This window comes from Neospora caninum, chromosome X (genome assembly GCF_000208865.1).
Source record: "Neospora caninum Liverpool complete genome, chromosome X".
Lineage (NCBI taxonomy): Eukaryota > Apicomplexa > Conoidasida > Eucoccidiorida > Sarcocystidae > Neospora > Neospora caninum.
The window spans coordinates 618,581-640,053 of NC_018396.1; the positions used below are offsets into that span (position 1 = coordinate 618,581).

The 21,473-nt window shown below is 55.1% G+C and overlaps 5 protein-coding genes across 5 annotated transcripts; 2 read left to right on the forward strand and 3 right to left on the reverse strand.

Moving 5' to 3' along the window:
* Positions 1–265: 265 nt before the first annotated feature.
* Positions 266–1,057, reverse strand: NCLIV_045510 (conserved hypothetical protein; the record flags this gene model as incomplete). Its single annotated transcript, XM_003884100.1, has 1 exon — positions 266–1,057. The coding sequence occupies one exon, from the start codon at positions 1,055–1,057 to the stop codon at positions 266–268; it is 792 nt and encodes a 263-aa protein (XP_003884149.1).
* Positions 1,058–3,209: 2,152 nt separating this feature from the next.
* Positions 3,210–5,615, forward strand: NCLIV_045520 (conserved hypothetical protein; the record flags this gene model as incomplete). The annotated part of the gene is made up of 1 exon (XM_003884101.1): positions 3,210–5,615. One exon carries the CDS (start codon positions 3,210–3,212, stop codon positions 5,613–5,615), a length of 2,406 nt encoding a protein of 801 aa, XP_003884150.1.
* A 2,195-nt stretch (positions 5,616–7,810) lies between these two features.
* NCLIV_045530 (conserved hypothetical protein) lies at positions 7,811–8,874 on the reverse strand (the record flags this gene model as incomplete). Its single annotated transcript, XM_003884102.1, has 3 exons — positions 7,811–7,889; positions 8,229–8,332; positions 8,743–8,874. 3 exons carry the CDS (start codon positions 8,872–8,874, stop codon positions 7,811–7,813), a joined length of 315 nt encoding a protein of 104 aa, XP_003884151.1.
* A 2,375-nt stretch (positions 8,875–11,249) lies between these two features.
* On the forward strand, positions 11,250–14,822 carry NCLIV_045540 (conserved hypothetical protein; the record flags this gene model as incomplete). Its single annotated transcript, XM_003884103.1, has 6 exons — positions 11,250–11,362; positions 11,906–12,000; positions 12,351–12,451; positions 13,227–13,454; positions 13,924–13,979; positions 14,306–14,822. The coding sequence occupies 6 exons, from the start codon at positions 11,250–11,252 to the stop codon at positions 14,820–14,822; spliced, it is 1,110 nt and encodes a 369-aa protein (XP_003884152.1).
* A 700-nt stretch (positions 14,823–15,522) lies between these two features.
* On the reverse strand, positions 15,523–19,739 carry NCLIV_045550 (putative RNA recognition motif-containing protein; the record flags this gene model as incomplete). The annotated part of the gene is made up of 6 exons (XM_003884104.1): positions 15,523–15,620; positions 16,549–16,862; positions 17,235–17,378; positions 17,766–17,886; positions 18,189–18,369; positions 18,783–19,739. 6 exons carry the CDS (start codon positions 19,737–19,739, stop codon positions 15,523–15,525), a joined length of 1,815 nt encoding a protein of 604 aa, XP_003884153.1.
* Between the last annotated feature and the right edge of the window lie 1,734 nt (positions 19,740–21,473).

Here is a 21,473-nt window from a genome sequence, read left to right on the forward strand (position 1 = left end):
CCTCTGGTTGGCGTCAGTCGCGATCTCCTGTGTAGGCTCCAAACCACTCAGTGGACGAAAACGTCGCTCTTCGCCGCCGGCTGTCAGAGCCACAGAGGCTCTTCCTCTCCGACAACCGTGAAGGAGGAAGCATGCGCGCCTGCATTTTGAAACACGCTCTCTCGTCAGACCTTTCCTTTGGCCACGCGTGCCCCGAATCCGAAATATCAAGAACGCCCTTCTTGCCTTCTCTCACGGTCTGGCTTCCGGGATTTTCTTCTCCCCGTCACTCCTCAGCATCGACAGTTTTGTCGAAGAAATTGAAGTACTTCTGCCGCAGCCAGTCGCTCCACGCCACAGGCTGTACAGACACACTAAAGAAGTCCTTCGTGGCTCGATCGCGCGAGATTATGATTCGATACTCTCTGAGAGACCCGCAGCGGTCGACTTTCCAGATTTCTTCGCGGAGCGTCTCCTCGTCCCGCTGCGCGTCTCTACGCCACCGCCGAAGTCTCTCTGAGACCGACGAAGAAGCTGCAGTCGGGAGCGAAGGCAACGAGGGAAGGGCGATAGGAGAGGAGTCTGAGGCGCGAGCAGCCGCGGGCTGCGCGGAGGAGAAAGCAGCCACTGGCGTCTCGTCCAGAGACGCGCGCGACAGCGAGGACGGCGCGAGAGACGCTCTTCGCTCGCTCTCTGCGTCGTACCGAATGTCGCTGGACACGAGGCGGCGCGGGCGTTTGCAGCGTTTCATCTCCAGAACTTCGACGTTTTGGATCTTGAAGAGACACTGCCGAAACAACGCTCGCTTGATCGTCCACTTCACTTGCTGCACACGCTGCATGTACAGCCCAGCAGTCGGAAAGGACGCGAGATACGCAGGCACTGGATCGAAGTTGCGGAAGCAAAAGCTGGGCGGGACGAGAGGGGGGACCGGTGACGGGGGGCGATCTTTGTCGGTTGGCTTCTCTCCGAGCTCCCTCGGACGCTCAGCCGAGTCAGCAGCGAGAGAGGCCGCGGGCGCGGCTCGCGCGAAGGCGCTGGCCATCCACTCCGCCGAGCGGAAAGCCGGGAACTCCATGTTGGGGATTTCTCAAGGCGAACTCTACAAACGGACGCTATCGAGACGAGAAAGAAAACGCAACCGAGGGGGGAGACATGAACGGAATGGACAGCAACTGAAGAGGAAGCGTGAACGCCGAGCGCCGAGCGAGGACAGGAGACGGCAGAAGCCCACAGGGGGGACAGAGTAAGATACAAAACGAACGGAAAACGGAAGGCGAGGGAAAAGGCGGACGAGGCTGAACAACAAACGAAGAGTGCCAGAGAAAGAAGAAAAAAGTGCACGCAGTGACGCACAGAGAAAGACCAGGGAAAGGAGAGCGAGGGCAGAAGTGCAGAGAGTCAAGCACACAAAGAGAAAGGCTGTGCCGAAATACACCCTGCGAGACTGAGTAACAGTATAGACATGGAGAAGTGTCGGCGAGTGTGTGTGGCGGAACGCGGAGCTCGCAGGGAACAAATCAAGACATCCACTTCCACTTTTGAAATTAGCAGCATGCGAAGGAAATAGCAAGATCAAAGCGGTCCTTCCTCTGCTCGAGAGGAGGGAAAAAGCGAACAGCCGCCCAGGAACGAGGCGCCGTGTTTCTGTACCGGCGGCTCAGCGCTGCTCCGGAGGAAGAACGGACGGCGAGAGGAGGCGCCAAGCGAAACACGGCCAAGACGTTAATGGAAAAGTTGGACAAAGGCGCCTCAATGCCCCGTGTGAGCTATTTCCGCTTTCTCCGCATGCTGCGGAACCGCCTTGAGGTGTATGTCCACCCGGTTCCCGGCTGCAGCCGTCCCATCTGTCTCGTCTTGAAGACCGGGACGGGGTAGACGCAAAGACGCGCGGAAACTCGTGTTTTCTGTCTTTTCCTCCTTCCCCGTTTCTTTCCCTTCCCTTTTCGATTGCCTGTTCGCTTCCAATGCTCGTTCCCAAACGTCCCGCGCGCGTTTTCTCACTCGCTGTCGGGATACCACGAAAAAAGCCCTTTTTTGAACGGCTGTGTGCATGCACGCGAGCTGGGCAGTCGTGGTGAGCGCTGTCTCGCGTTTTTCGAGGAGAGACCAGGAAGGGAGGCTCTGTTTCTGTTCCGCGACTCCTCTTCCCAGCCTCTTCTTTCCCTTTCTCTTCCCTTCCCGCTTTCCGCGGCAGAACGCGCCTGAGGCGCAGCGTCGACGAGGGAATCCGCGATTGTGCGCTACCACCCGCTAGCCACAGAGCAAATGCAGATTTTTGCCGGGATTGAAGAACGGAAAGGAGAATGATGAAGGCTCTGGTGTCTTCGATGGAGTCGAGTTCGTGTGTCTCCGCACGACTCGCAGTGGCCATAGACTCTCGATTCTTCCGGCGTTTCCAGACGGTACCCTAAAAAGCCGAGTGGTATATCAAACAGAATGGTTTCTCATTTTCGTCTCATGCGAGATTGCTTTCAACTCCGAGCTCTTTCGTATTTTCTCCTTGGCTTCTCGCGAGGCGACTACCTCTCTTGTTGGCCATCTTTGCGTGGTCAGGAATGAGGGTTTCGTGAAGGTCTCTTCTACTGTCGTGCTCTTTCGTAGACACTTTTGTTTTTCTGGCTCTGTCTCGCCTTGCTCGCTATATTGCGAGGGCCCTAGGCTTCTTTTCGTCGGTAGTTAGAGTCGAGAGACATATTTATCTTTCCCTTGTACTTTCCGCTGCTCCGCCCTGCGACGAAGACGTCTTTCCTCGCCGGTCTGTGCCCAGCGGGCTGTGTTTCCTTTCTCCGTCCGTTCATTTTCGCACCTGACCAAAATGCCGCCTTTCTCGGTTGCAGGCCCTTCTGTGCGCATTCTTTTCTCTGGCGATGCGTCCGTCTTCTCTCTCCTAGAAAAGTGCCTTTTTCTGCGCCTTGACTCGTCTGTCTAGGAGACCGACTTTCTGCTATCGTCTTCTGTCCTGCTGTGTGACAGGAGTTCTTGTCTTCCGTCTCTGCCTCCTTCCTCGGGCGCAAGCCCGTCTCTCTGTTCTCTTTTTCTTTTCCCGACCTCTCGTCTCTCTTGCTCTGTCTGCATTTCTCGTTGTCTCTCTCTTCTGATCCTTTCCTTCCTCTGTTTGCCTCGTGTCCATCACTTTTCTCCATCCCTTCTCTGTCTCACCTCTGTGCCTCTCTTCCGTGTCGGACCTCCGAGTCGCTTCCTTGGTGCGTGCATCTCGTTTTCCATCCATGGAGGGCGGAGGCGCCGGCACCACCCTCTCTGCAGACTCCCCCGTGCATGCCGCGGACGCTGGAGAAAAGACATCTGGTGGCGACGATCCGGTTCAGACACCCGAGAAAGCAAACGTGCTGGCAGCCGGAGAGGGAAGCGAGGGAGCAGAGAGCGGCGGAAGACGCGAGCTCGTGGAAAACAAAGGCGACACAGAGGGACAAAAGGCGGTGCCTCCCAGCTCTAGAAATGACGTGAACGACGCGACGGGGGAAACAAAAGCATTCGAAGAAGGCGAAAAACGGTCTCCTCTGCAGCGGGCGAAGGCAGAAGAAAACACCCCTTCGTTGCACAAAGACCTGGACCGAGAAGGAAGCCGAGAGAGAAGGGAACGCGATGAACAGAAAGTGCTCAGCGAACCTCCCTCAAACACGATCGGAGACTCCACCTCTGTGTCACTCTCTTTTTCCTCTTCTCCTTTCCCCTCCACTTCCTCTTCGTCTTCGTCGTTGTCGTCCTCTTCCTTCATACCTTCATCGACCGACATGCCACACGCGCGAAGGTCGACTCTGCCTTGTTTGCCGCCTGCCTTTCCAGCTGGCGACGAGGAGCCCGCGGGCTCTGCGTTCAAGAAGGTTTCTTCTCCGCCTGCGTTTCCGGATGCAGATTTCTTCTCGCCGTCCTCCTCTCCGTTTCCCGTGCAGGGCGCTCTTGCTCGCGGCCGCGCCGGTGTACATACACCGGAGGCAACTCACCGCGACCGCCTTGGTTCCTCGCAGGAGCGCGACGCGCAGCCTCGCGTGCCGGCGATTCCCCTCTTTCCCGGCTCTGCGTCTTGCGCCGACTCGACATCTGCCGCTGTCCCAGACGCGTCGCCGTTCGCTGCCTCCGCGCTCGCCGCCGCCTCGCCTTCGCCCGTTGCATGCGCGAGCATGGCTTCTCGGGAGTTCCCCGTCCTCGCCGATCGCGAGGCGACACCCTCCACACGGCCCGGCGGCGCCTCCGCGAGTTTGCCAGGGGTGCGCACCTTCCAGAACTCTGGGCGCAAAGCCGCGGACGGAGACAGTGGAGACAGACGGCGCGACCCGCGAGGAGAGGCTCCAGCCGTGCTCGGTGTTTCCCCAGACGGCGAGGAGATCGGGACACACGGCGCGCGAGAGGCGGGGAGGCGCGAGACAGTCTTTCCTTCCGACGCCGGATTCGATCTCGACACTGTGGCGCAGGAGAGAAGAAAGGGCGAGGAAGAGCGCGAGGAAGAGCGCGAGGCGGGAGAGAGCGCGTGTGTCTTTCCTTCCCAACTGCCTCTCGGGCCTGACGCATCGTTGCCGGCGCCCCGAGGCGACTTCGCCAGAGGCTGGGAGCCGCCGCCAGTGGCCCACGGCGCGTCGCGAGGCCGCGCCGGCTCAGGTGTATGTACAGCTGACGCGTCGCGAGACCAGCCCTTTCTGGGCGGTCCCGCGAGAGACGCCGCGGAGCCGGAAGCCTCTTCGCTCTCGCGGCGGAAGTTTGTGCTCAGCGAGGCGGAGTGGCGAACCAAGATGCCTGCGAACGCACCGGTTCCCCTCCCGCTCCTCACTGCCCCACAACGCAGCGGCATGCACGCGAGGACAGACCAGGCGACGTCGGACCCAGCCGCCCCCTCCACGAAGAGACAGACAGGAGACACAGGAGACACCGGAGACAGAGGGCGTGCGGAGGGGGACACAGCGAGGAGGGGAGGACCGCTCGAGCGAGAGGGTGAGGTGGGCGAGAAAGAGGACTCGACAGCGGTGCCAGGAGAGAAGAGAGAACGTGATGGCGGTGTTGCAACGCACGCAGGGAAAGACCGCCAAGACGACAGAGACGAAACGCCGCATCGACCTGCAGCTGCTTCCTTGGCTTCTTTATCAGGCGCACGCGGCGGCGCCGGCGAGAGGGGCGTCGACCTGTTTCGTTCTCGGAGTGCCCCAGCGTCTCGGGAGGAAGAGGCGTCTTTCTGGGCTGCGCAGGTGGACGAGGAGCGGATGTGTCCCTCCTGTGAGGGAACGCGCGCCGTGTCCTTGTCTCTGCCAGCTTTGGGGTTCGCTGCCTGGCCGCTCTTCACGACAGCGACTCTCGCCTCCTCTCTCCACGTCATTGCGTCGCCCTCTTCGGCCTCGCCGGCTGCGCTTCCGTGGAAGCTCCACTTGTCGTCCTCCGTCTTCATGTTTGTGCTCGACGGCGCGGGGGTTCTGCAAGTGACCGAGGGAGAGACAGAGCGCGACTTCCCCTTTCAGACGCGCGCGGCGCTGTCCGTGCCGCCTCTAACGCCTTACCGCGTTCTCGCCTCGTCGCCGCAGCCTCTCCTGCTCGTCGTGTGCCAGGCGCCGCCCCCGGACGAGGCAGACGGCTCGCTCAGCACCAGCGGCGTGCGAACGGACGCCGCTCCACCGAGCCGGGGAGACTGAAAGAGACAGAGAGACAAGCTGCGAAAAGGAGACTGGGAGACGAGTTCGGGGAGCGAGGAGAGACAGGTTGGGAAAAGGAGACGGGGAGACCGTCTGCCAACAGGGGAAGACCCAGAAGTCGGCGCGGAAAACGGATCTTCTTTGATGATCCGGGTGGGAAAAAGAGTGCAAGTGCACGGCGGTGGAACTCGCCGAAGGCGCTTTCGCCTGTGCCTGGGGCGATTCCTCGGGCCCATTCAGTCCCCGAGAGGTTTTCATTAAGCGAGGGAAGGAAGCGAGAAAAGCGGCGACAAAACGTGTGAGGGCAGGGACAAGGATCGTTGACGTGGGGGGAATCGGGGGGCGACCGAGGTGCGCAGCTGCCTCGCTTTTCGGCTTCACGAGAAAGTCGAGAACTGTCCTTTTCTACCCTCGCCTCGATGCCGGATCGGTCTCGTGTCAACGAATCTCCAAGACACAGTCCCGATCTACACATGCGGATGCATATCTGGACATACATATATTCGTAGAGGAACGACATCTCCACAAATACCTGTCAATGAATCTATGCATATGTCTGTTTGTAGGCATTTGCGAAAGGAGCATCACGTACATATATATAGATATATGTATATATATGTATATGTGCGCTTTTGTATGCGTGAGTGCGCGCGCGGCTCATCGACTATGACTGTATGTGTGGTAATGTGCATGGCGTTGAGAGACCCAATAGATTTTCCGTCCCCGAGTCTCGCACCTGACGTCGGTCTCCTTCGCCTCCCCCTTTCCCGGTGCACTGTTCGGTCTCGGCTGCACTGAGCACCCAAAAACTTTGTAGCCTTCAGCACATCTCGGCGCGTCCTCACCTCGAAAAGGCGGGTAAAGGATCGGGATTTGGAGGAGAGAGAAACAGGAAGAAACGATTCGCATGGCAGCTTCACTGATCCATCGTAGAAAGAGACACATAACGTGGCACACTCGCATGCACAGATGCCTGCGCCCATCCTTCACTGGCGTTTGCCTGTTTCGTGCCGCTGTCCCTCTCGCGACACGAATCCGATGACTCGCCGTCCCCGCGCCGTGCTCCCCGCCGGCGCGGCGCGCGCGGCCACGTTGCGTCCCGCCCGGTCTTCCTCTCTCCTCGGCCTCCTCACTTGTCTCTTAGGCTGTCTCCTTTTCTGTGTGTCTCCGCCCGTTCCGCGCAGCCGTCCGCGCCCCTGCATCGCTTCCTCCCGGAAAAAGTGGAGAAAGAGAACGTGAAGTTAGTTTTGCCCAATTTGTGGATTTCCACAGTTTATTTTCCAGAGGGGAGAGGACCAAAAATACGCGGAGACTGAATGTTTCGTGGGATACTAGCGGTAGCCGCTGTGGGGGGCTGGGGGGGGGGGGGGGGAGAATCGGCGCTGAGGAGGATTTAGAGAGGAACGGCGGAGGCGTAAGGGCGACGGAGACAGGCTTCTGGAGCAGGGAGCGAGAGGACAGGAAAAAGGAAGACAGGAACTGAGAACGAAAGAGAGAGAAGGGAGAGAAGCCTACAGAAAAGGAGAGAGAGAAAGAAGGGAAGATCGGAAGAAAGAGGAAGAATGAGCGGAAGTGAAAGAGAGAGGAAGGAAGGAAGATCGGAAGAAAGAGAAAGAATGAGTGGAAGCGAAAGAGAGAGAGAAAGAACAGAAAAGAGACCGAGAGAGAAGAGAGGTCGAGCATGTTATTCATATGGCGGCGCCAACCCGCTGCGCGATGCGGAGTTCACAGGAAAGCAGAGAGACTCGAAGGCGCCTCGATTCGTCGACACCCAAGAGTTAGCAGAGATGTTGGTTTAGGGCGAAGACAGCTCGACTCGACACAGACACTCTCTGGTCCACGGGACATGCGATGCAAAATAGACGAACAGAGAAAACCCGCGACAGAGACACGAGGAGAAAGCGCAAGACGAAGAGAGGAAGAATCATCACGGCCATCTGAAACGATGCCTGTGCAAAAATGGGTAGAATGCCTGTTTCCTCGTCCTTCTCTCCACATGAGCTCCTCAACCCGATTGTCACGATCCTCTTTCTTTTGTTCTCCATCGTACGTCCCCGCAATGTTCTTTTCATCGTCTCTTTCGCCCGTCCCCGTCCGTGCTTCTTCCTCATGTTTCCGTTTCCCTTTGCTTCACTCCGCGTGTTCGGATCACGGCGCATGCAATCCTATTTCATTTCCAGGCGTTGACACAATTGTCACACGCCGGAGCCGGAAGGCGGGAAGTTCTGCCTCATCTCGACCGTGGCTTGGTGCACAATCTCGTTCGCCTCGTACCTAAAAAAGATGAAAGCAGAAAGAAAGACGGCGGGGCGTCCACGAAAGACGAACGGAGACAAAAGACACATGTCTCAGAAAGAAGGAAGAGAAACAACAAACAAGGGTCGTTGAGGAAGGGAGAAGACGAAAGGGACGCAGAAGAGGAAGACGGTGAAAGGACAGAGGAGACGAGAGCAGAGAGAATGAGGAAGACAAGACGCACGGGGAGGAAGAGGCGAGACACAGGTGAGAAGAAAAAGAGAAGACGAGAGCGAGAGAAGAGCTAGAAGAGAGCGAAGAGAACGAGACGCGAGCGAGAGGAGAGAGCGAAAAAAGAAGAAAAGAGAGGTGGCTTACATTCGGTCCATGCATTTGGCGAGACAGACGTGGTCGGCCTTCGAAAGTTCGCTGTAGAATTTGTTGGAGGGAAAGCACTTTTTGAAGCATGTCTTGTGAACTTGCTGCGCGGAACCATTCGGACAAAAAAGCATAGCTCTCTCTTTCCTCAGAAAAGCAGTCGAAAACGGTTTCCCCACAACAGGAAGTCTTGTCACGAAAGAGAAGAGTCCAACACTTCATTCACATTCAAAGCGCTTCGTCTGACGGCAATAAGGGAGAGGCTTCCGAACTGTTTTTTTCCTTCGTCTCTTTCTCTGCGCTTCTTCCTCTCTCCTGGGCTGTTTGTGCTCTTTCCTTCGCTCCACCTCTCTTCCCAGGTCTCTTTCTTTACCCCCCTTCGATTTAAAAGGTGTGGTCGCCAGAGCAATTCTCCGTCCTCAGCTCTCCTCGTTTCGCTTTGCTTTCGATCCCTTTTTTCTTCTGCCTTCCCTCTTGTTGCTGGTTCTGTTTTCTTGTTTCCTTTTCTTCTTGCCTGGTTTAGCGCTTGAATGAGGAGCAACTTGACGAGCTGCTGAGCCTCCACGGCGCCCTCCGCGCCTTGGCCGGAGAAGGAACTGGAGGCTCCGCCGCTTGACAGTCCCGAGCTGTCGCTGCTGCCGAACATGATGAAAAATTACAAAGAAAAGGTAACAGAGAGGAGAAAAGGATCAGAAAGAGCGTGACGCGCACAGGAATACGGCGGCGAGGATGCAAAAAGAGAAGCACACAGAGAGCGAGGAACACGAGGAAAACGCTACAGGAGACACCCGAGTAGGGCGTTATTTGCAGAAAGACGCCAAAGACAACGGAAGACGGAGAGAGGGAAAGAAGGACAGCAGAGAAAACCCACAAGTAGGTCGAAGCAGGCGAGGATGTCGAAACGACGAAAGCCAGAAAACTGTCAATTCGTCTCGGTTTTGTCAGAGCAAAAGGGAGAGAAATTTATCTGGGAAGCGAAGCAACAAAAGAAAGAGAAAGAAGCCTGGGAGCTTGAGAGCGACAAGACGCTGGAGCTAGAGAGACAGGGCGCAGAGACCGCGAAAAAATGAGGGGAGAGACGCAAACGAGGGAAGCGAGAAACGTGGGAAAACGGCAGATTGGCGTGGTCGGCCCTCGCAAGGGAAATAGGAGCTTTGAAAGGCGCCAAAACGTGGAAAACCGCAACGGTAGACTCTCCGAGGAAGAATGTCACGAAAGGAGACAGTTGGCGGGCGGAGCGCTGCGACGCTCTCTGGTGTACGTACACGTCAAGCTGACCGCGAAGCTGGAAGTCAACAGATGAAAAGGACAAAGGATAAAAACAGACTTGGTTCAATTCTAGTTCTTCACACGCAGCCTCATGAAGCACAAGCTCGCGCATGCAGCGGCTGTTTGAGGGGAGAAAAGCAAAGTTTTCGCGATGCTCCGCTCTCACCAGCAGCCGCGCTGGGGAGAGCGTGGCCGCGGAGGCTCCTACTGTCCGCGCCCGCTCTTGTGAAAAGGAGACAGCCAAGAAGTGAAGATCCAGAAGCGAAAACCCACGAGACTTCAAAGCTCGACGCGGAGGCGTTTCTGTCCTTTTGTTTTTCGGCAGGTTTAGACAATTTCCCACCCAAAGCTCCTCGAAAACGCTACACAGAAAGAGGAACAAGGCGAGAGCGACAAGGCAGAGAGACACAGCAGGTGTCTGGGAGGTGGCTTCCCTTTTACGCGCGAGAAGCGCAGGGAAGCTTTTCCTTTTTGTTTCTCTTTCTTCCTTCTTTCTCAATGTTTTTTAACTGTCAGGGTGTATATGCCTCGGTGTCCGTCTACTCCCGCCTTCTTCACCACCTTTTTCTTTCTCTTCAGCGTCACACTGTCTTTCCAGCGAGGCGCCGTCATTTGCCCGAGAAGAGTGCACAGAGCATCTCTTTTCAGACTCTGTTCTGTTCCGTCTCTTTCGGCTTCTCTGACGCTTCGTCTCCAGTAACGGAGAGAAGGATCATACCCCCGACTGCTCCCAGGAGCGCCATGCGCTGTCTTGGTCTCCGCCGCGTCCTCTCTGCCTGCTGGCAACGAACGAATGCGAGAGGAGAGACAGGGAGGGAGAGAAGCAAAAAAGGACACAGAGGGACGTAAATAAGAGCGAAGGGGCGCCTTGATGCAGAAAAAGCAGTGGACAAGGCACGGGAAGACAGAGAGAGGAGTGCGAAACTCCGCGGTGACCGCCGACACAAGAAAAGAGAAGAAATCAAAGGAAGAGTGTAACACGGAGAGCCCCGTCTCAAGCGCCCGGTTTTCCTCGCTCCTGAAAAAAGCCCGCAGCTCAGGTGTCCGTGCATCTGGCGAACCGCCTGTTTTCGCGGGGTTGTGGTGGGGCTCTCTGCCTGATCTTCGCCGTCACAGGCGGGAACTCTGGATCCAGAAGAGTTGTGCAGGGCGGAGAAACGTTCGCAGTTTCTGCTCCCGAAAGAGAGACACCGAGGCAAGCAGCGATGGGGAAAGGCGCCGTCCACGTAAGCACTTTGCCGATTCGCCTTCCGTGTGGCACGTGCAGCACCTTTCCTTGCGCTCGTCTCCGTCTCCTCTGTCTGTAAAGAAAGCGGCCTACTGAACACCCCCCTCGACAATCTGCATCTTTCTACGGTAGTGTGGCTATGCTTCCTCATTCGCCCTCTGTTCAAGTGTGTATATTTCGTCGAGATGTGGACATCTCGCGGACTTCGCACCAGGCTGTGGCTGTAGAAATTGCGAACACCGCACAGACCCGGGCTCTAGGGATATCTGAGCTCCCCTTCCCTCAAAGATCTAAGTCTAGGCAACCTGTGCCGTCTCGTTTCCTGTCGTACATCTCCCACCCTTGAAAGCCCTCCGCCTCTCTCTCTCTCTGCTGCGACCACGTATCTCTCCGTTTTCTGTCTGTAAAAACGCGTTTTATGCACTCGCCGCGCGCGATCCTCAGAGAAGACGCTTTGCTTTCCTGTTTTTCAGTATACCGGGACGAACTTTCGGCGAGTGCAGAGACTGGACATTGTCGACCGCATGCGCGCGCTCGTCGCACAGGGTCTGGTGGAGCCGCCCCTGTGGCTGAGCGCCGCTGAGCGCGCGCCTCCGATGGAGTTGCCGAACTTGAAACTCGCCGACCGGAAAGTCCAGTGAGCAAGTTTGAGACTCGGGCCGGAGGATAGTGAAATCCGGCACCTTTCGCGGTCTTACGCAGTCCAGTGGGGCGGTGGTGTGCCCAGCGAAAGCGCTGAAGGCACGCGGGGAGAACAGGGAGAACAAGGCGCGAAACTGCGCGAAGAAACAGAGGGGGGGGGGTGTAAGGGAGAAGCTGGAGAAGCGTCGAGCACGCGAGGGAGGAGACGGTTGCGAGCGCGGAGAGGCCGAACGGAGAAGGGACAGCACGTAGACGAGAACGAAACACGTAGAGAGAGGCGGGAAGGGAGGGGCGAAAAGGACTGGGAGGGGAGTGTGTTGGAGTCGGGAGAAAATCGGAGAAAACGCAGGTCGTGCACTTTCCGAATGGCCTTTGTTCCCGTCGACGGGGTTTCTTCTCTTTGGGCCGTTCTTAGCGGAATTCAACGCGATTGCTTTTGCGAGGCGTCGAGGAGCATAACGTGCGGCCTGTGCGAGAGAGAGAGAGAGGGCGACGGAGTGTTTTGCAGTGCGTGTTTTCCGTGGCGTTTTCCGTTCAGCAACAAGTACCTGGCCTTGACGCAGGCTGTGCTGAAGAAGTATCCAAACATGAGATTTCAAGATTGCTACGTCGACGGCAACGACTGGAGCAAAGGTGCGCAACCGAGTCGCTTCAGACAATCCGAGGATAGAAGAGAAGAGAGGAAGAGGAAGGACAAGAAAAGAGAAGGATAAGACACAGGGCAGGAGACGGAGGGACGAAGAGAGAAGGAGACGAGGGCGAGAAGATGGCCAGGGGAAAAAGTGAAGAAACCTCCAGAGAGGCAGTCCAAGTTTCGTGCCCCACACGTTCGCTCCTGCTCTCTCCTCTCGTTTTTTGGCTTTTTCCAGTTTTCCGTTGAGGATGCGTGGCCCCTCTTCTCTTTTGTGTCCTCTCTGTTCTCTTCTCTTCTCTCCATTCTCTGTGTTATCTTTGACTGTTTCTCGGTTGCGGCGCGTTTCCAGGCAACGACACGTATCGCGCTGACCACCCCGTCATGCAGTTCGTGGCGCTGCAGCTGCGTCTGATGAATCTAGGCCTCGACAGGCGCACGGCCTTCCGAGAGGTTCGTGCCAAAGCGAGAGAATATAGTGGAAAGAGAAAACCTGCAAAGCACACATGTATATGTGTGTAAATGTGTATCTATCCACGCATGCATTCATCTGTATAATATGCGTCTCTCGCCTTCGTGGGCATCTGTTGCTGGGGCTTTGACGAGCGCGTGCGTTTTCGTGCTGCGAAGCGAACGTGCACCTTTCGTCGTTTTGGTTTTGGTCGCTCTGTTCCACGAAGACGGGGAGTAACCCGACGGGGTCGCGTCGCTGTCGGCCTGCGTCGTCTTCCGCATTTTCTGCATTTCTCTGTCCAAATACCGGGCTCTCTCAAACACACTTGGCCTTCCTCAGACGGAGCAACGGCAAAAACGAAGCCCAGCGCGGGAGGCCCTCCAGGCGTTTCTCTGTGTGTGCCTTCTTCTCGCTTCCCCTGCGGTGTCTCGGAGCCTCCGCGGCTCTCTTTTCCCGCCGAAACAAGACGCGTTTTTCTGTCTTCCGATCCGGAGCGAAAACGCACAGTCGGAATGTCACCTATCTGCGCCCTGTTTCCGCGCTCTGGCGCCGTCTTGTGTGCCGCGCTGAGCAGGTGTATGTATGTCTTGGAAGCCTCTCGTCTCCCCTCTGTCCCCCCGTTCGTTTGTCGACGTCTCTCTGCGGCCGCTCTCTGTCTTCCTCGCTTTGTCTTACCCTTTGTCTCCCCTCTTTGCTCTCCCCTCTTCGCTCCCCCCTCTCTTCCTCGCTTCGCTCTCGCATCCTTCCTTTCGGCTTTCCTTTCCTTTCTCGCAGGCGGAGCAAGCTTTCTACGCTCGGCGCATGCTGCTCGAGAAGGAGCAGAAGATGAACATGGCGGCGGCGGTCGTCGCTGCAGCGTCTCGGGACCCTACGGCGTTCGCGCGAAAACCCGACGGCCGCGGCCGCGGAGGCAGCGTGCCTTCCAGCAGCCTCGCGCGGATCACCGCCATGGGCCTCGGAGACGTCCAGCCTCTCTTCACTTCTGGACAGGCATACTGGCAGGTGAGACACACAACACTCCCAACCCACCCTCTTTACATACATTTGGAGGCATACGCATATATATATATATATATATATATATGTTTGCGTGTGCATAGATCCCTCCGTTCATATATATATATATATATACATCAGGAGGGAGATGAGTGTATGTATGCATATATGATTGTGTTTATATATATATATATATATATATATAGGAAACAGGGTATGTATAAACATAGGTGTATGAGTGAGGATGGCATGTTGGATGGATATACTGGCCTATGTAGCGCCATACATATGCGCACGTATACGCCACTATAGGTAGACGCATACACATCCATATGTATGCATTTTTACATAGGTACCAAGCATATATATATATATATATATATGTATATCTAGAGAGAGAGAGCAGGTGGAGTCGGGCTGCGGTGTCTGTGCGGCGGACATTGGTTTTCGTGAGGCTGTCGCTCATTTTTTGCAGTTTGAAATTGCAAAGAGTCAAGCGAATCACCTGCTTCGCATTCGGAGCGTGCTGAGGTGAGCGTCGAGGAAGAAGTGCGGGGGTTGCCTGCACCCGAAGCAGTTTTCCCGGGAGGCGTTCTCTCCAGTTTTCTTTTCTCTCCCAGGGCCGTCCACGCCTCCGCCCCGCACGACCTCTCTCGGAGGGTTGAGAAAAGCCGTTTTTCATTTCCTTGTTTCGCTCCCGAAAAAACCGTGTTTTTGCGCGTCCGATTTGTGGCAGTTTGTGTCGCTCCACAATTGTGCCTCTCTCGGTGTTTTTGCTTTTCCTGCCTTTCCCTCCGGTTTTCGATCGCGCATGCTGCGTCTTCCCCTGACTCGTCTCTTCCCCCACTTCTCTTCAGACGCATGCACGCCCAAGCAGAAGCCGCAGCTCAACAGCAAGCTGACAGTTCTTCTTCTCCTTCTTCTCCTTCTCCTTCTTCTCCTTCTCCTCCTTCTCCTTCTTCTCCTTCTTCTTCTCCTCCGGCTTCTTCTCCGTCTTCACGCGCTTCGCGTCGCGGTCCAGGCGGCTTCCAGTCTTTGCGTCAGCGAGCGTTTTCTGCCGCAGAGCGACAACGCCGTGCGTCTCGCCTCGAGCAAATCTTGCAAGAAGCATCTGCATCTCTCGCTTCCGACCCTTCCCTCTCCTCTGTCTCCTCACTTTCTTCTCCGTCTTCCTCGCCAGCCGCTGGAGGAGAGCCGCGCGGGAAAAGGGAGGACGACGTGCTCCACGACACGGCGGCAGAGACGCAGCGAGATTCGAGTGAAGCACCATTCGAAGAGGCGGAGTATTTCTCGGAGCCCTCCGAAGAGGAGGCGATGATGAGGTGGTTCGACGCCGGAGAGGAAGAGTTCGAAGCGGAAGAAGATCGTGATTAATTTTCTTGTGCAGCTAGAGACGCTCCAGGCTCTTCTCAAGAGCTCTCTCTCTCCCTCTCGGGCACTAGGGTCCAGCTTGCTGTTCTGTCCGAGGCCCGAGCCTCCCTGGCAGACTCCCACCTCATACCTGCGTCACGCGTGGAAACGCGGCGCACTTCTGTCAGTTTCGCCTCAGCAGCTTTGAAAACTTTGTCGCGCCCTCAATTGATTTGGTTAAAGTATAAAATGCATATCTTTCTAACCATCTCTCTCTCTATATATATATATATATATCCCTCGGACGTGTATGTAGAACGAGGGTAAAGTGTCCGAAATTCTGTGGATACGTGAAGATGCACCGGCGCGAGTCGACAGAAAGTCGCGAGCTCTGACTTCGCTTCTCAGCTGCTGCTCTCGGCACCTCTCTTCAAAAAACTTGTCATTTCTTCATGTACGCTTAAGCACTCTTCAAACTCTTGTGTACACTTCTATATACCCATATATTCACATACTGAGGTATATGCATACCTCTCTATATGTATATATGTGTGTAAAAATATACATATATGAACCTGTATGCAGTCGCTGTGTAAATGTAGATACGGGCACATGGCTTTGCGTTTTTCGCTGTCCAGCGAGGTGTCGGTTTTTGCGTTTGCGTGCACATCTGCATGTGCATCTGTTTCTTTATTCAACGATATCGAGGGAATTCCGCTCCGGTTCAAGACGGAAAGAGACGTGCTAAGTTATGGGCCATGAAAACCTTGCATTCCCCTTTCTTGAAAATGGAAGCGGGCGGCGTGCTGGCAGGGAACACCTCTAGAACAACAACCGGAAGTTCGAAAGGCCAGGCAGACACGCGAGGCCTCGACGGAACCACCGAAACACACGACTTTCAACTGCTTAAAAAGGATCGCTCTTATAAGGCCGATCCATCCATATGCATATATGCATGTCGATCCATAGATATATACACATAAATATTTAACGGACCTATATATAATTATATAGATAGACAGATACGCGGAGGTGGAGTTGTTTGTACACGGAGTACGCACAGTGCAAGGTCGTTCAAAGTGTGGGAAGAGACAGTGACTAAGAGCACCGTCTAATGGGCAACTTTAAAAAAACGAAACGCGGCGAGGAAACGAGGAGCCCAAGGGAGAAAGAAGGCGACGTCGTTTGGTTGACAGGCCGGGGTTGTTCTTCCGGCGATTTGCCGAGCTTTTCAGAAAGCCTCGAATCCTCCCTCGCTCTTCTCGACTGCTCAATCGTCTTGACATTCTTTCGTCCACCTTGTTCTTCATCTTTTCGGTTTTTCTCCTTCCCGTTTGCGTTCTGTTGAGTGCGCCCACCTCGCGAGTGTCTCGAGCCGCTGACGGTGTCTCCGGCGTTCAATGTCTTGCTTTCTTCTTTTTCTTCTCGCTGTCCGAGCTGTCCCTGTCACTCGACGCCCGCTTTGTCTTTCTTCGCCTCCCCCGTTCTCTCTCCCTCTCGCTGCGTGTGTCTATGTCTCGCCACGCCTCTCTGTCGCTCCGTCGCTTCTCGTCTCTCCCCCCTCTCTTTCTCCTCTCCTCTGTGTCCGAGGACGACCGGTCGTCTGCACTCCCCCTTCGCCCTCTTTGTCTCCTTCTCTCTTCGTCTCTCCTTCTCTCTTCGTCTCTCCTTCTCTGATATCTCCTCTCCTCGTCTCTCCTTCTGTCTCCCCTGTCTCGCTCCCGCCTCATCTCGTGCCGACACAGCTCACTGCCCCTCTCACGGCCTCTTCCTGTATCTGCTTCATCCCACCCAGACGCTCTCTGTCCTCGCTCTCTCTGCGCGGCGCTCGACGGCGCGGCTGCGTCCGAGAAACCGCGCGCGGAGTCGGGCGCGCCTGAGGAAGAAGAGACCGGACGAGAAGAGATAGAGGCAGACGAGGCAAGTGGATTTGGCGGCTTCTGGAGGCTGCGAGGTTGGAAACCCGAGGTTTTCTTTTCGCCGTCTTCACTCTTCTGGCGGTTCCCAAATTGTTTGTACTTTTGCCACTCCTTCGCCACAGACTGGCTAAAGTCCACGTGGATCCTGCAAAACCGGAAAAACGCACAAAAAACGTGGCCAGCCACTACCTCTACACATTTACGCGCAAATATCGACGGACTTCTCCAGCTGCGTCGACGTACATGTATTTGCATAGAGCGGTTCCGTAGGCATACCTCCACGTATATGGACAAATGCGCATGCCCATAGAAAGATGAATATGCACTTACACATACATGCATATGCACCCACACTCATACATATACATATACAAATATATATATATATATATATATATATATATATAAACAGATGTGCGTGAGTGTCAAAATAAAACGACAGACTTTCGAATTGGTTTGTCTCTGATCAAGGCAGGGGAGACGGAGAGATCAAAGAGTTTTTTCTGTTTGAACCGACCTTCTGTCGTCGATCAAAACATTTTGCATCTTGAAGTAAGCGAGCTCGCAGGCGCTACTCTCTCGGAAGGTGATGAAGGCGTACTGCAAGCTGCGACCAGTCTTCCAGTCGCGAATGATGTCACACGCCAAAATATCTCCGAACCTACACAAAGCAAAAACCGACAGTCTCACGTTCCTGTCTCCGGCCTTCACAATCGCTTTCTGTCTCTGTCTTGCGTGCGGTGTCTGTATCGCCTTCCCTGTCTGTATTTGCATATGTGCTTATCTCTATATCGCCTCCTTGCTCTCGCCCCCTGGAGATCCATACAATTATAGATGTGCATATATGGCTCGCTTTGTCCCTGTCTTTCCTCTCTTTTCCGCGCTTTCCGCTTCTGCCTCGCGCTGTCTCTCCCTTGCGGCCTGTTTCTGGCCTTCGGGGAGGCGGCGCTTCTCGCTGCGAAAAAGACCGTCCACGCCTTGCCCCTTTGCTCACCGCCCTTTTTTCGCCGCTTTGTTGTCGCCTTTTATCTCCGCTTTCTTTGCCTACCGAGCGAAGACGGTCTGGAGGTCTTCGTCTTGCGTCACAGGGTTCAACTTTGCAACAAAGAGAACGTTGTCCGGCGGCTTCGCATCTGCGTCGGGCAAATCGCCCAAGATCTCCAGCGTCACTGGAGAGAAGAAAGCGAAAGGAAAACGAAGGAACGTGAGGAAAAGGAAAAACAGCAAGCAAAGGAAAAGAAGCCGCGACGAGGGAACGGAAAAAGAACAGAAAGACAAAGATGAAGACGAACGAGAGGGAGAAAGAGAAGAGAAAGAAGACGAAGCAAGAGAACACAGTGAAGGAGAACAAAGTGGAGAAAGAGAAGAAGAAAAACGACGAGGAAGGGGCGGAAAAGGCGAGGTACCAGGAGGGCCAAAGGCGATGGTTCTGGGAGTGCCTCCTTGCCGCTTTTTTGTTAACAAACCCCACCTTTTCTTGCTTCTGCCTCTTTCTTCTCGATCTTCTCGATAACCAAAACCTCATCGAGGTCTTCGTCGTCGCTCGCAACTTCTTCGACAAGAGGCAAAGGAGACGCCACCGAGCGGTCGACGAGGAAAGCAGGATCGTCAAACGGATCGTCCAGCACGAACGCATGCAAAATGCGAATCGGCTGAACAGAAAAAGCCGCAGAAAGCAAGAAAACAAAGCGACATGCGTACACGCATACTCTCATTAATCCATGCGTCAACACTAACGCCAGACTCGTACACACTCACAGAATCGAATAGATGTATCTATTCATTAGAAAATGCATATCTGCATACTACTGGTCTTAGATCAAAAACACGCATAAATCTGCATATATACAATGCGTAAATAGATATATATATATATATATACATGTATCGGATTAGGCATTCTACGTATCCTTGAGCTCGTAAAAGGCCTGGGAACAGGATGGTTCCAACTCGCACGAGGAAACGCGAAAAGAGAGGTTGTGCAGGTTCCTTGCTCGCGATGTCTCCCTCTGTTTGAGTGGTTCCCTGTGGTGTGTGTGTCGGCCCCCTCCTCGCGCGTGCGCACACTTAGCGGGACGAAGTCGTCGTCGACAAAGGTCAGATTGATTTTTTCCAGGATGTCGACGCCCTCCGCCACCCGGCCAAAGATGGTGAGGTTCCTTTCGTCGAGGAAGGGGATTTTGTCTCTCAGCGTGATGTAGAAAACGCTGGTGTTTCCGTCCCCGTCCTTCTCCGTCCCTCGCCCCCCAGTGGGGACCCACCCCACAACCCCACACACGTCGTGTTTCCTTGTCTTGATCTTGCTGTCTCCTTCGCCCTCGTCTGGGCAGAAGCGGGCGGTCGGCGGCGCGCGTGGGGCGCGCCGCGAGGCGCCTGAAGAGGACGGGAGAGCGAAGTCAGGAAACTTCGGGAAGGAGTGGCTGAGAAAGTCCACTGAGCTGAAGAACGACGTGCGCCCTACGAGGGAAGGCGCCTTCGGAGCGACACGGCCTGTGGAGACCTCTGGACGATTTGTGTCCTCTCGGCTCTCTGCCGGCGAGGAGCCTCGGCCGTCGCCAGAAGAGAAGGAAGACACGGGCGCAGCACTCGGCTCTGCTTTCACAGAGACCTCGCTGGACAGCTGAAGAGAAGAGGCGGGCTGGAGAACCTTCGACGAGGACGGGGCAAGCGCGCTTTCGCCTCGCTCCGTCTTCAGAGGCGCCGCAGGCTGCGCGGCGGGTGGAAGACGGAGAGAGACCTCGCCGCTCTCGACCAGGGTCTGTATACCCCAGACGCTGCAGCCGTGTCGGTCTTCTTCGCCGGCTTTCCCCAAGAGTTGGAGCCCTGCCACGTTCCAGCGCGGATCCGCCGTGACCGGTGCGCCAGCGTGCGCGAGGAAGTTCTTCTCGACTCTGTGGAAGGCGACATTGTTGAAGAACTTTGCTTTCGATAGCTTGAGGAAGTTGTAGGACGAGAACGGGGCGTCGTCTGTGAAGAGGTCAATCACAATCTCCCCCACATTCGTCTGGAGAAGAACCGACATGGTCCCGCGCAGGTGGAGAGGCGGCTCAGAAAGCCGATCGCGAGAGGGAAGGAAGCGGGCGAGGCGGAGGGAACAAGCGGCCAGGGACGAAAAGGAAAGGGGCTGGAAGCGGGGAAACGCGCTTCAGCTCCGCGCCGAACAAGAGCGCTGGCGAAGCAGAGGCGCGCGAAACACGAAACAGGTTCGTGGATAGTAAGCTGTGGCGTTACATACACACTCTTCAGAGACCGCACGTGCGCCGCGGACGGCAAGGGTTGTGAGGGCCCACCGGGAAGATTTGGGAGAGACGGAAAACAACGGAGGAAATGCAGAGAAGCGCGAGCACGCGAGACAGGCGTCTTTTCCGCAAGTTCGGGTTCGAATGCGGAAAACAAAAGAGGAAAACCTGGTGGAGAGGAGCGCAGCTCGCGGCGCTTTTTCGTACACCTCAAAATGCAGGCCACGCTGGAAGGTGTACATGCAGCTCAGAAGGCGCGCCGTGGAGAGGCGAGACGCGCCGTGGAGAGGCGAGGCGCGCCGTGCCGCACAGGAGCCCCAGAAAGAAGTTTTGTTCCCTTGCTCTTCTGCGCAACTCCAGCTTGCGCGTTGCCGCTTCGGGAGGCGGCTAAGGGTATCTCACCGCAAGAGAAAAGGGGCTCTTTTCTCATTCGATGCTGTGAAGGAGGACGCAGACCCAGCGAGCAAGAGGGCGAGGCACGAAGAAGTGGAGGAAAGAAGAGAGGAGACGTTCCTTTTTCAAAAAAAAAGATTTTCGTAACTGCGTCTTCCTCCGAGTCTCAAGAAAGAAAAGAAACACTCTGTGCTGTCTGTGCATCTGGGGCCTCGGGTGGATCACGACTCTCCGCTTCGTGTCTCCCGTTCTCTTGTCCGTGTCCTCTCTCGTTTCACACACTCCCAATACACAAACAAGTCTTCTTGTTTTCTGCTTTCCATTTGTGAGCGGAATCGCATGCGGTCTCCAGTCTTATCATTGTCTCTTTTTCTGCGCTGTCTCTTCGCTCGGCTGGCGTTTTTCTAGCGGACCGGAAAATCTGCATGCGTTTTCCTCAGGGCGTTATGAGCCGGCCAGCGCGGGCGCGGTGCGGTCGAGCCCTAAAAAGGAGCGAAAGGTTCGCGCTACAACAGAGTTCTTTCCGTGGTGTTTTGCTGAAGGGAAAGACCTCTCTGCCTGTGAAATGGCGACAGCAAAAACGAGGAGTTGCGCCTTTCCTTTTACACAAATTTCGCAAGGCATCGCATCCAACACCGCTGCGCACAGGAGGATGCCTCAGGCGGACGGTTGCTTTCATGTAATACAAATAATTTTTTGTAAGCTCTAGTAAACGGCGGCTGTAACTATAACGGCCCAAAAGAGGAGATATATATACACTTCATATATGTACATTTCCTATATATATATATATATACATGTAAATATACATAATATATGAACTCAGGAGATACAGAAATATATGTGATATATACACAGAGAGAGATGTATATGCGATATATATGCGTATCTTATATGCATATCCATATATAGAATATATATATATATATATGTATATAGAGAGAGAGACAAAGAGAGAAAGAGAGAGATTCAGGGAGAGAGAGCCGCTGTTGTGTGTACCAGGCAAGGTGTTTCTTTGATCAATTGTTTATCCTACTGGCACTCCCAAATTCTTTCGAGGAGAGAAGGAAGCTCGAGAGACCTCGGCGAGGAAAGACCCTTTCTCTTGAGGTGCCGCCCTTTTT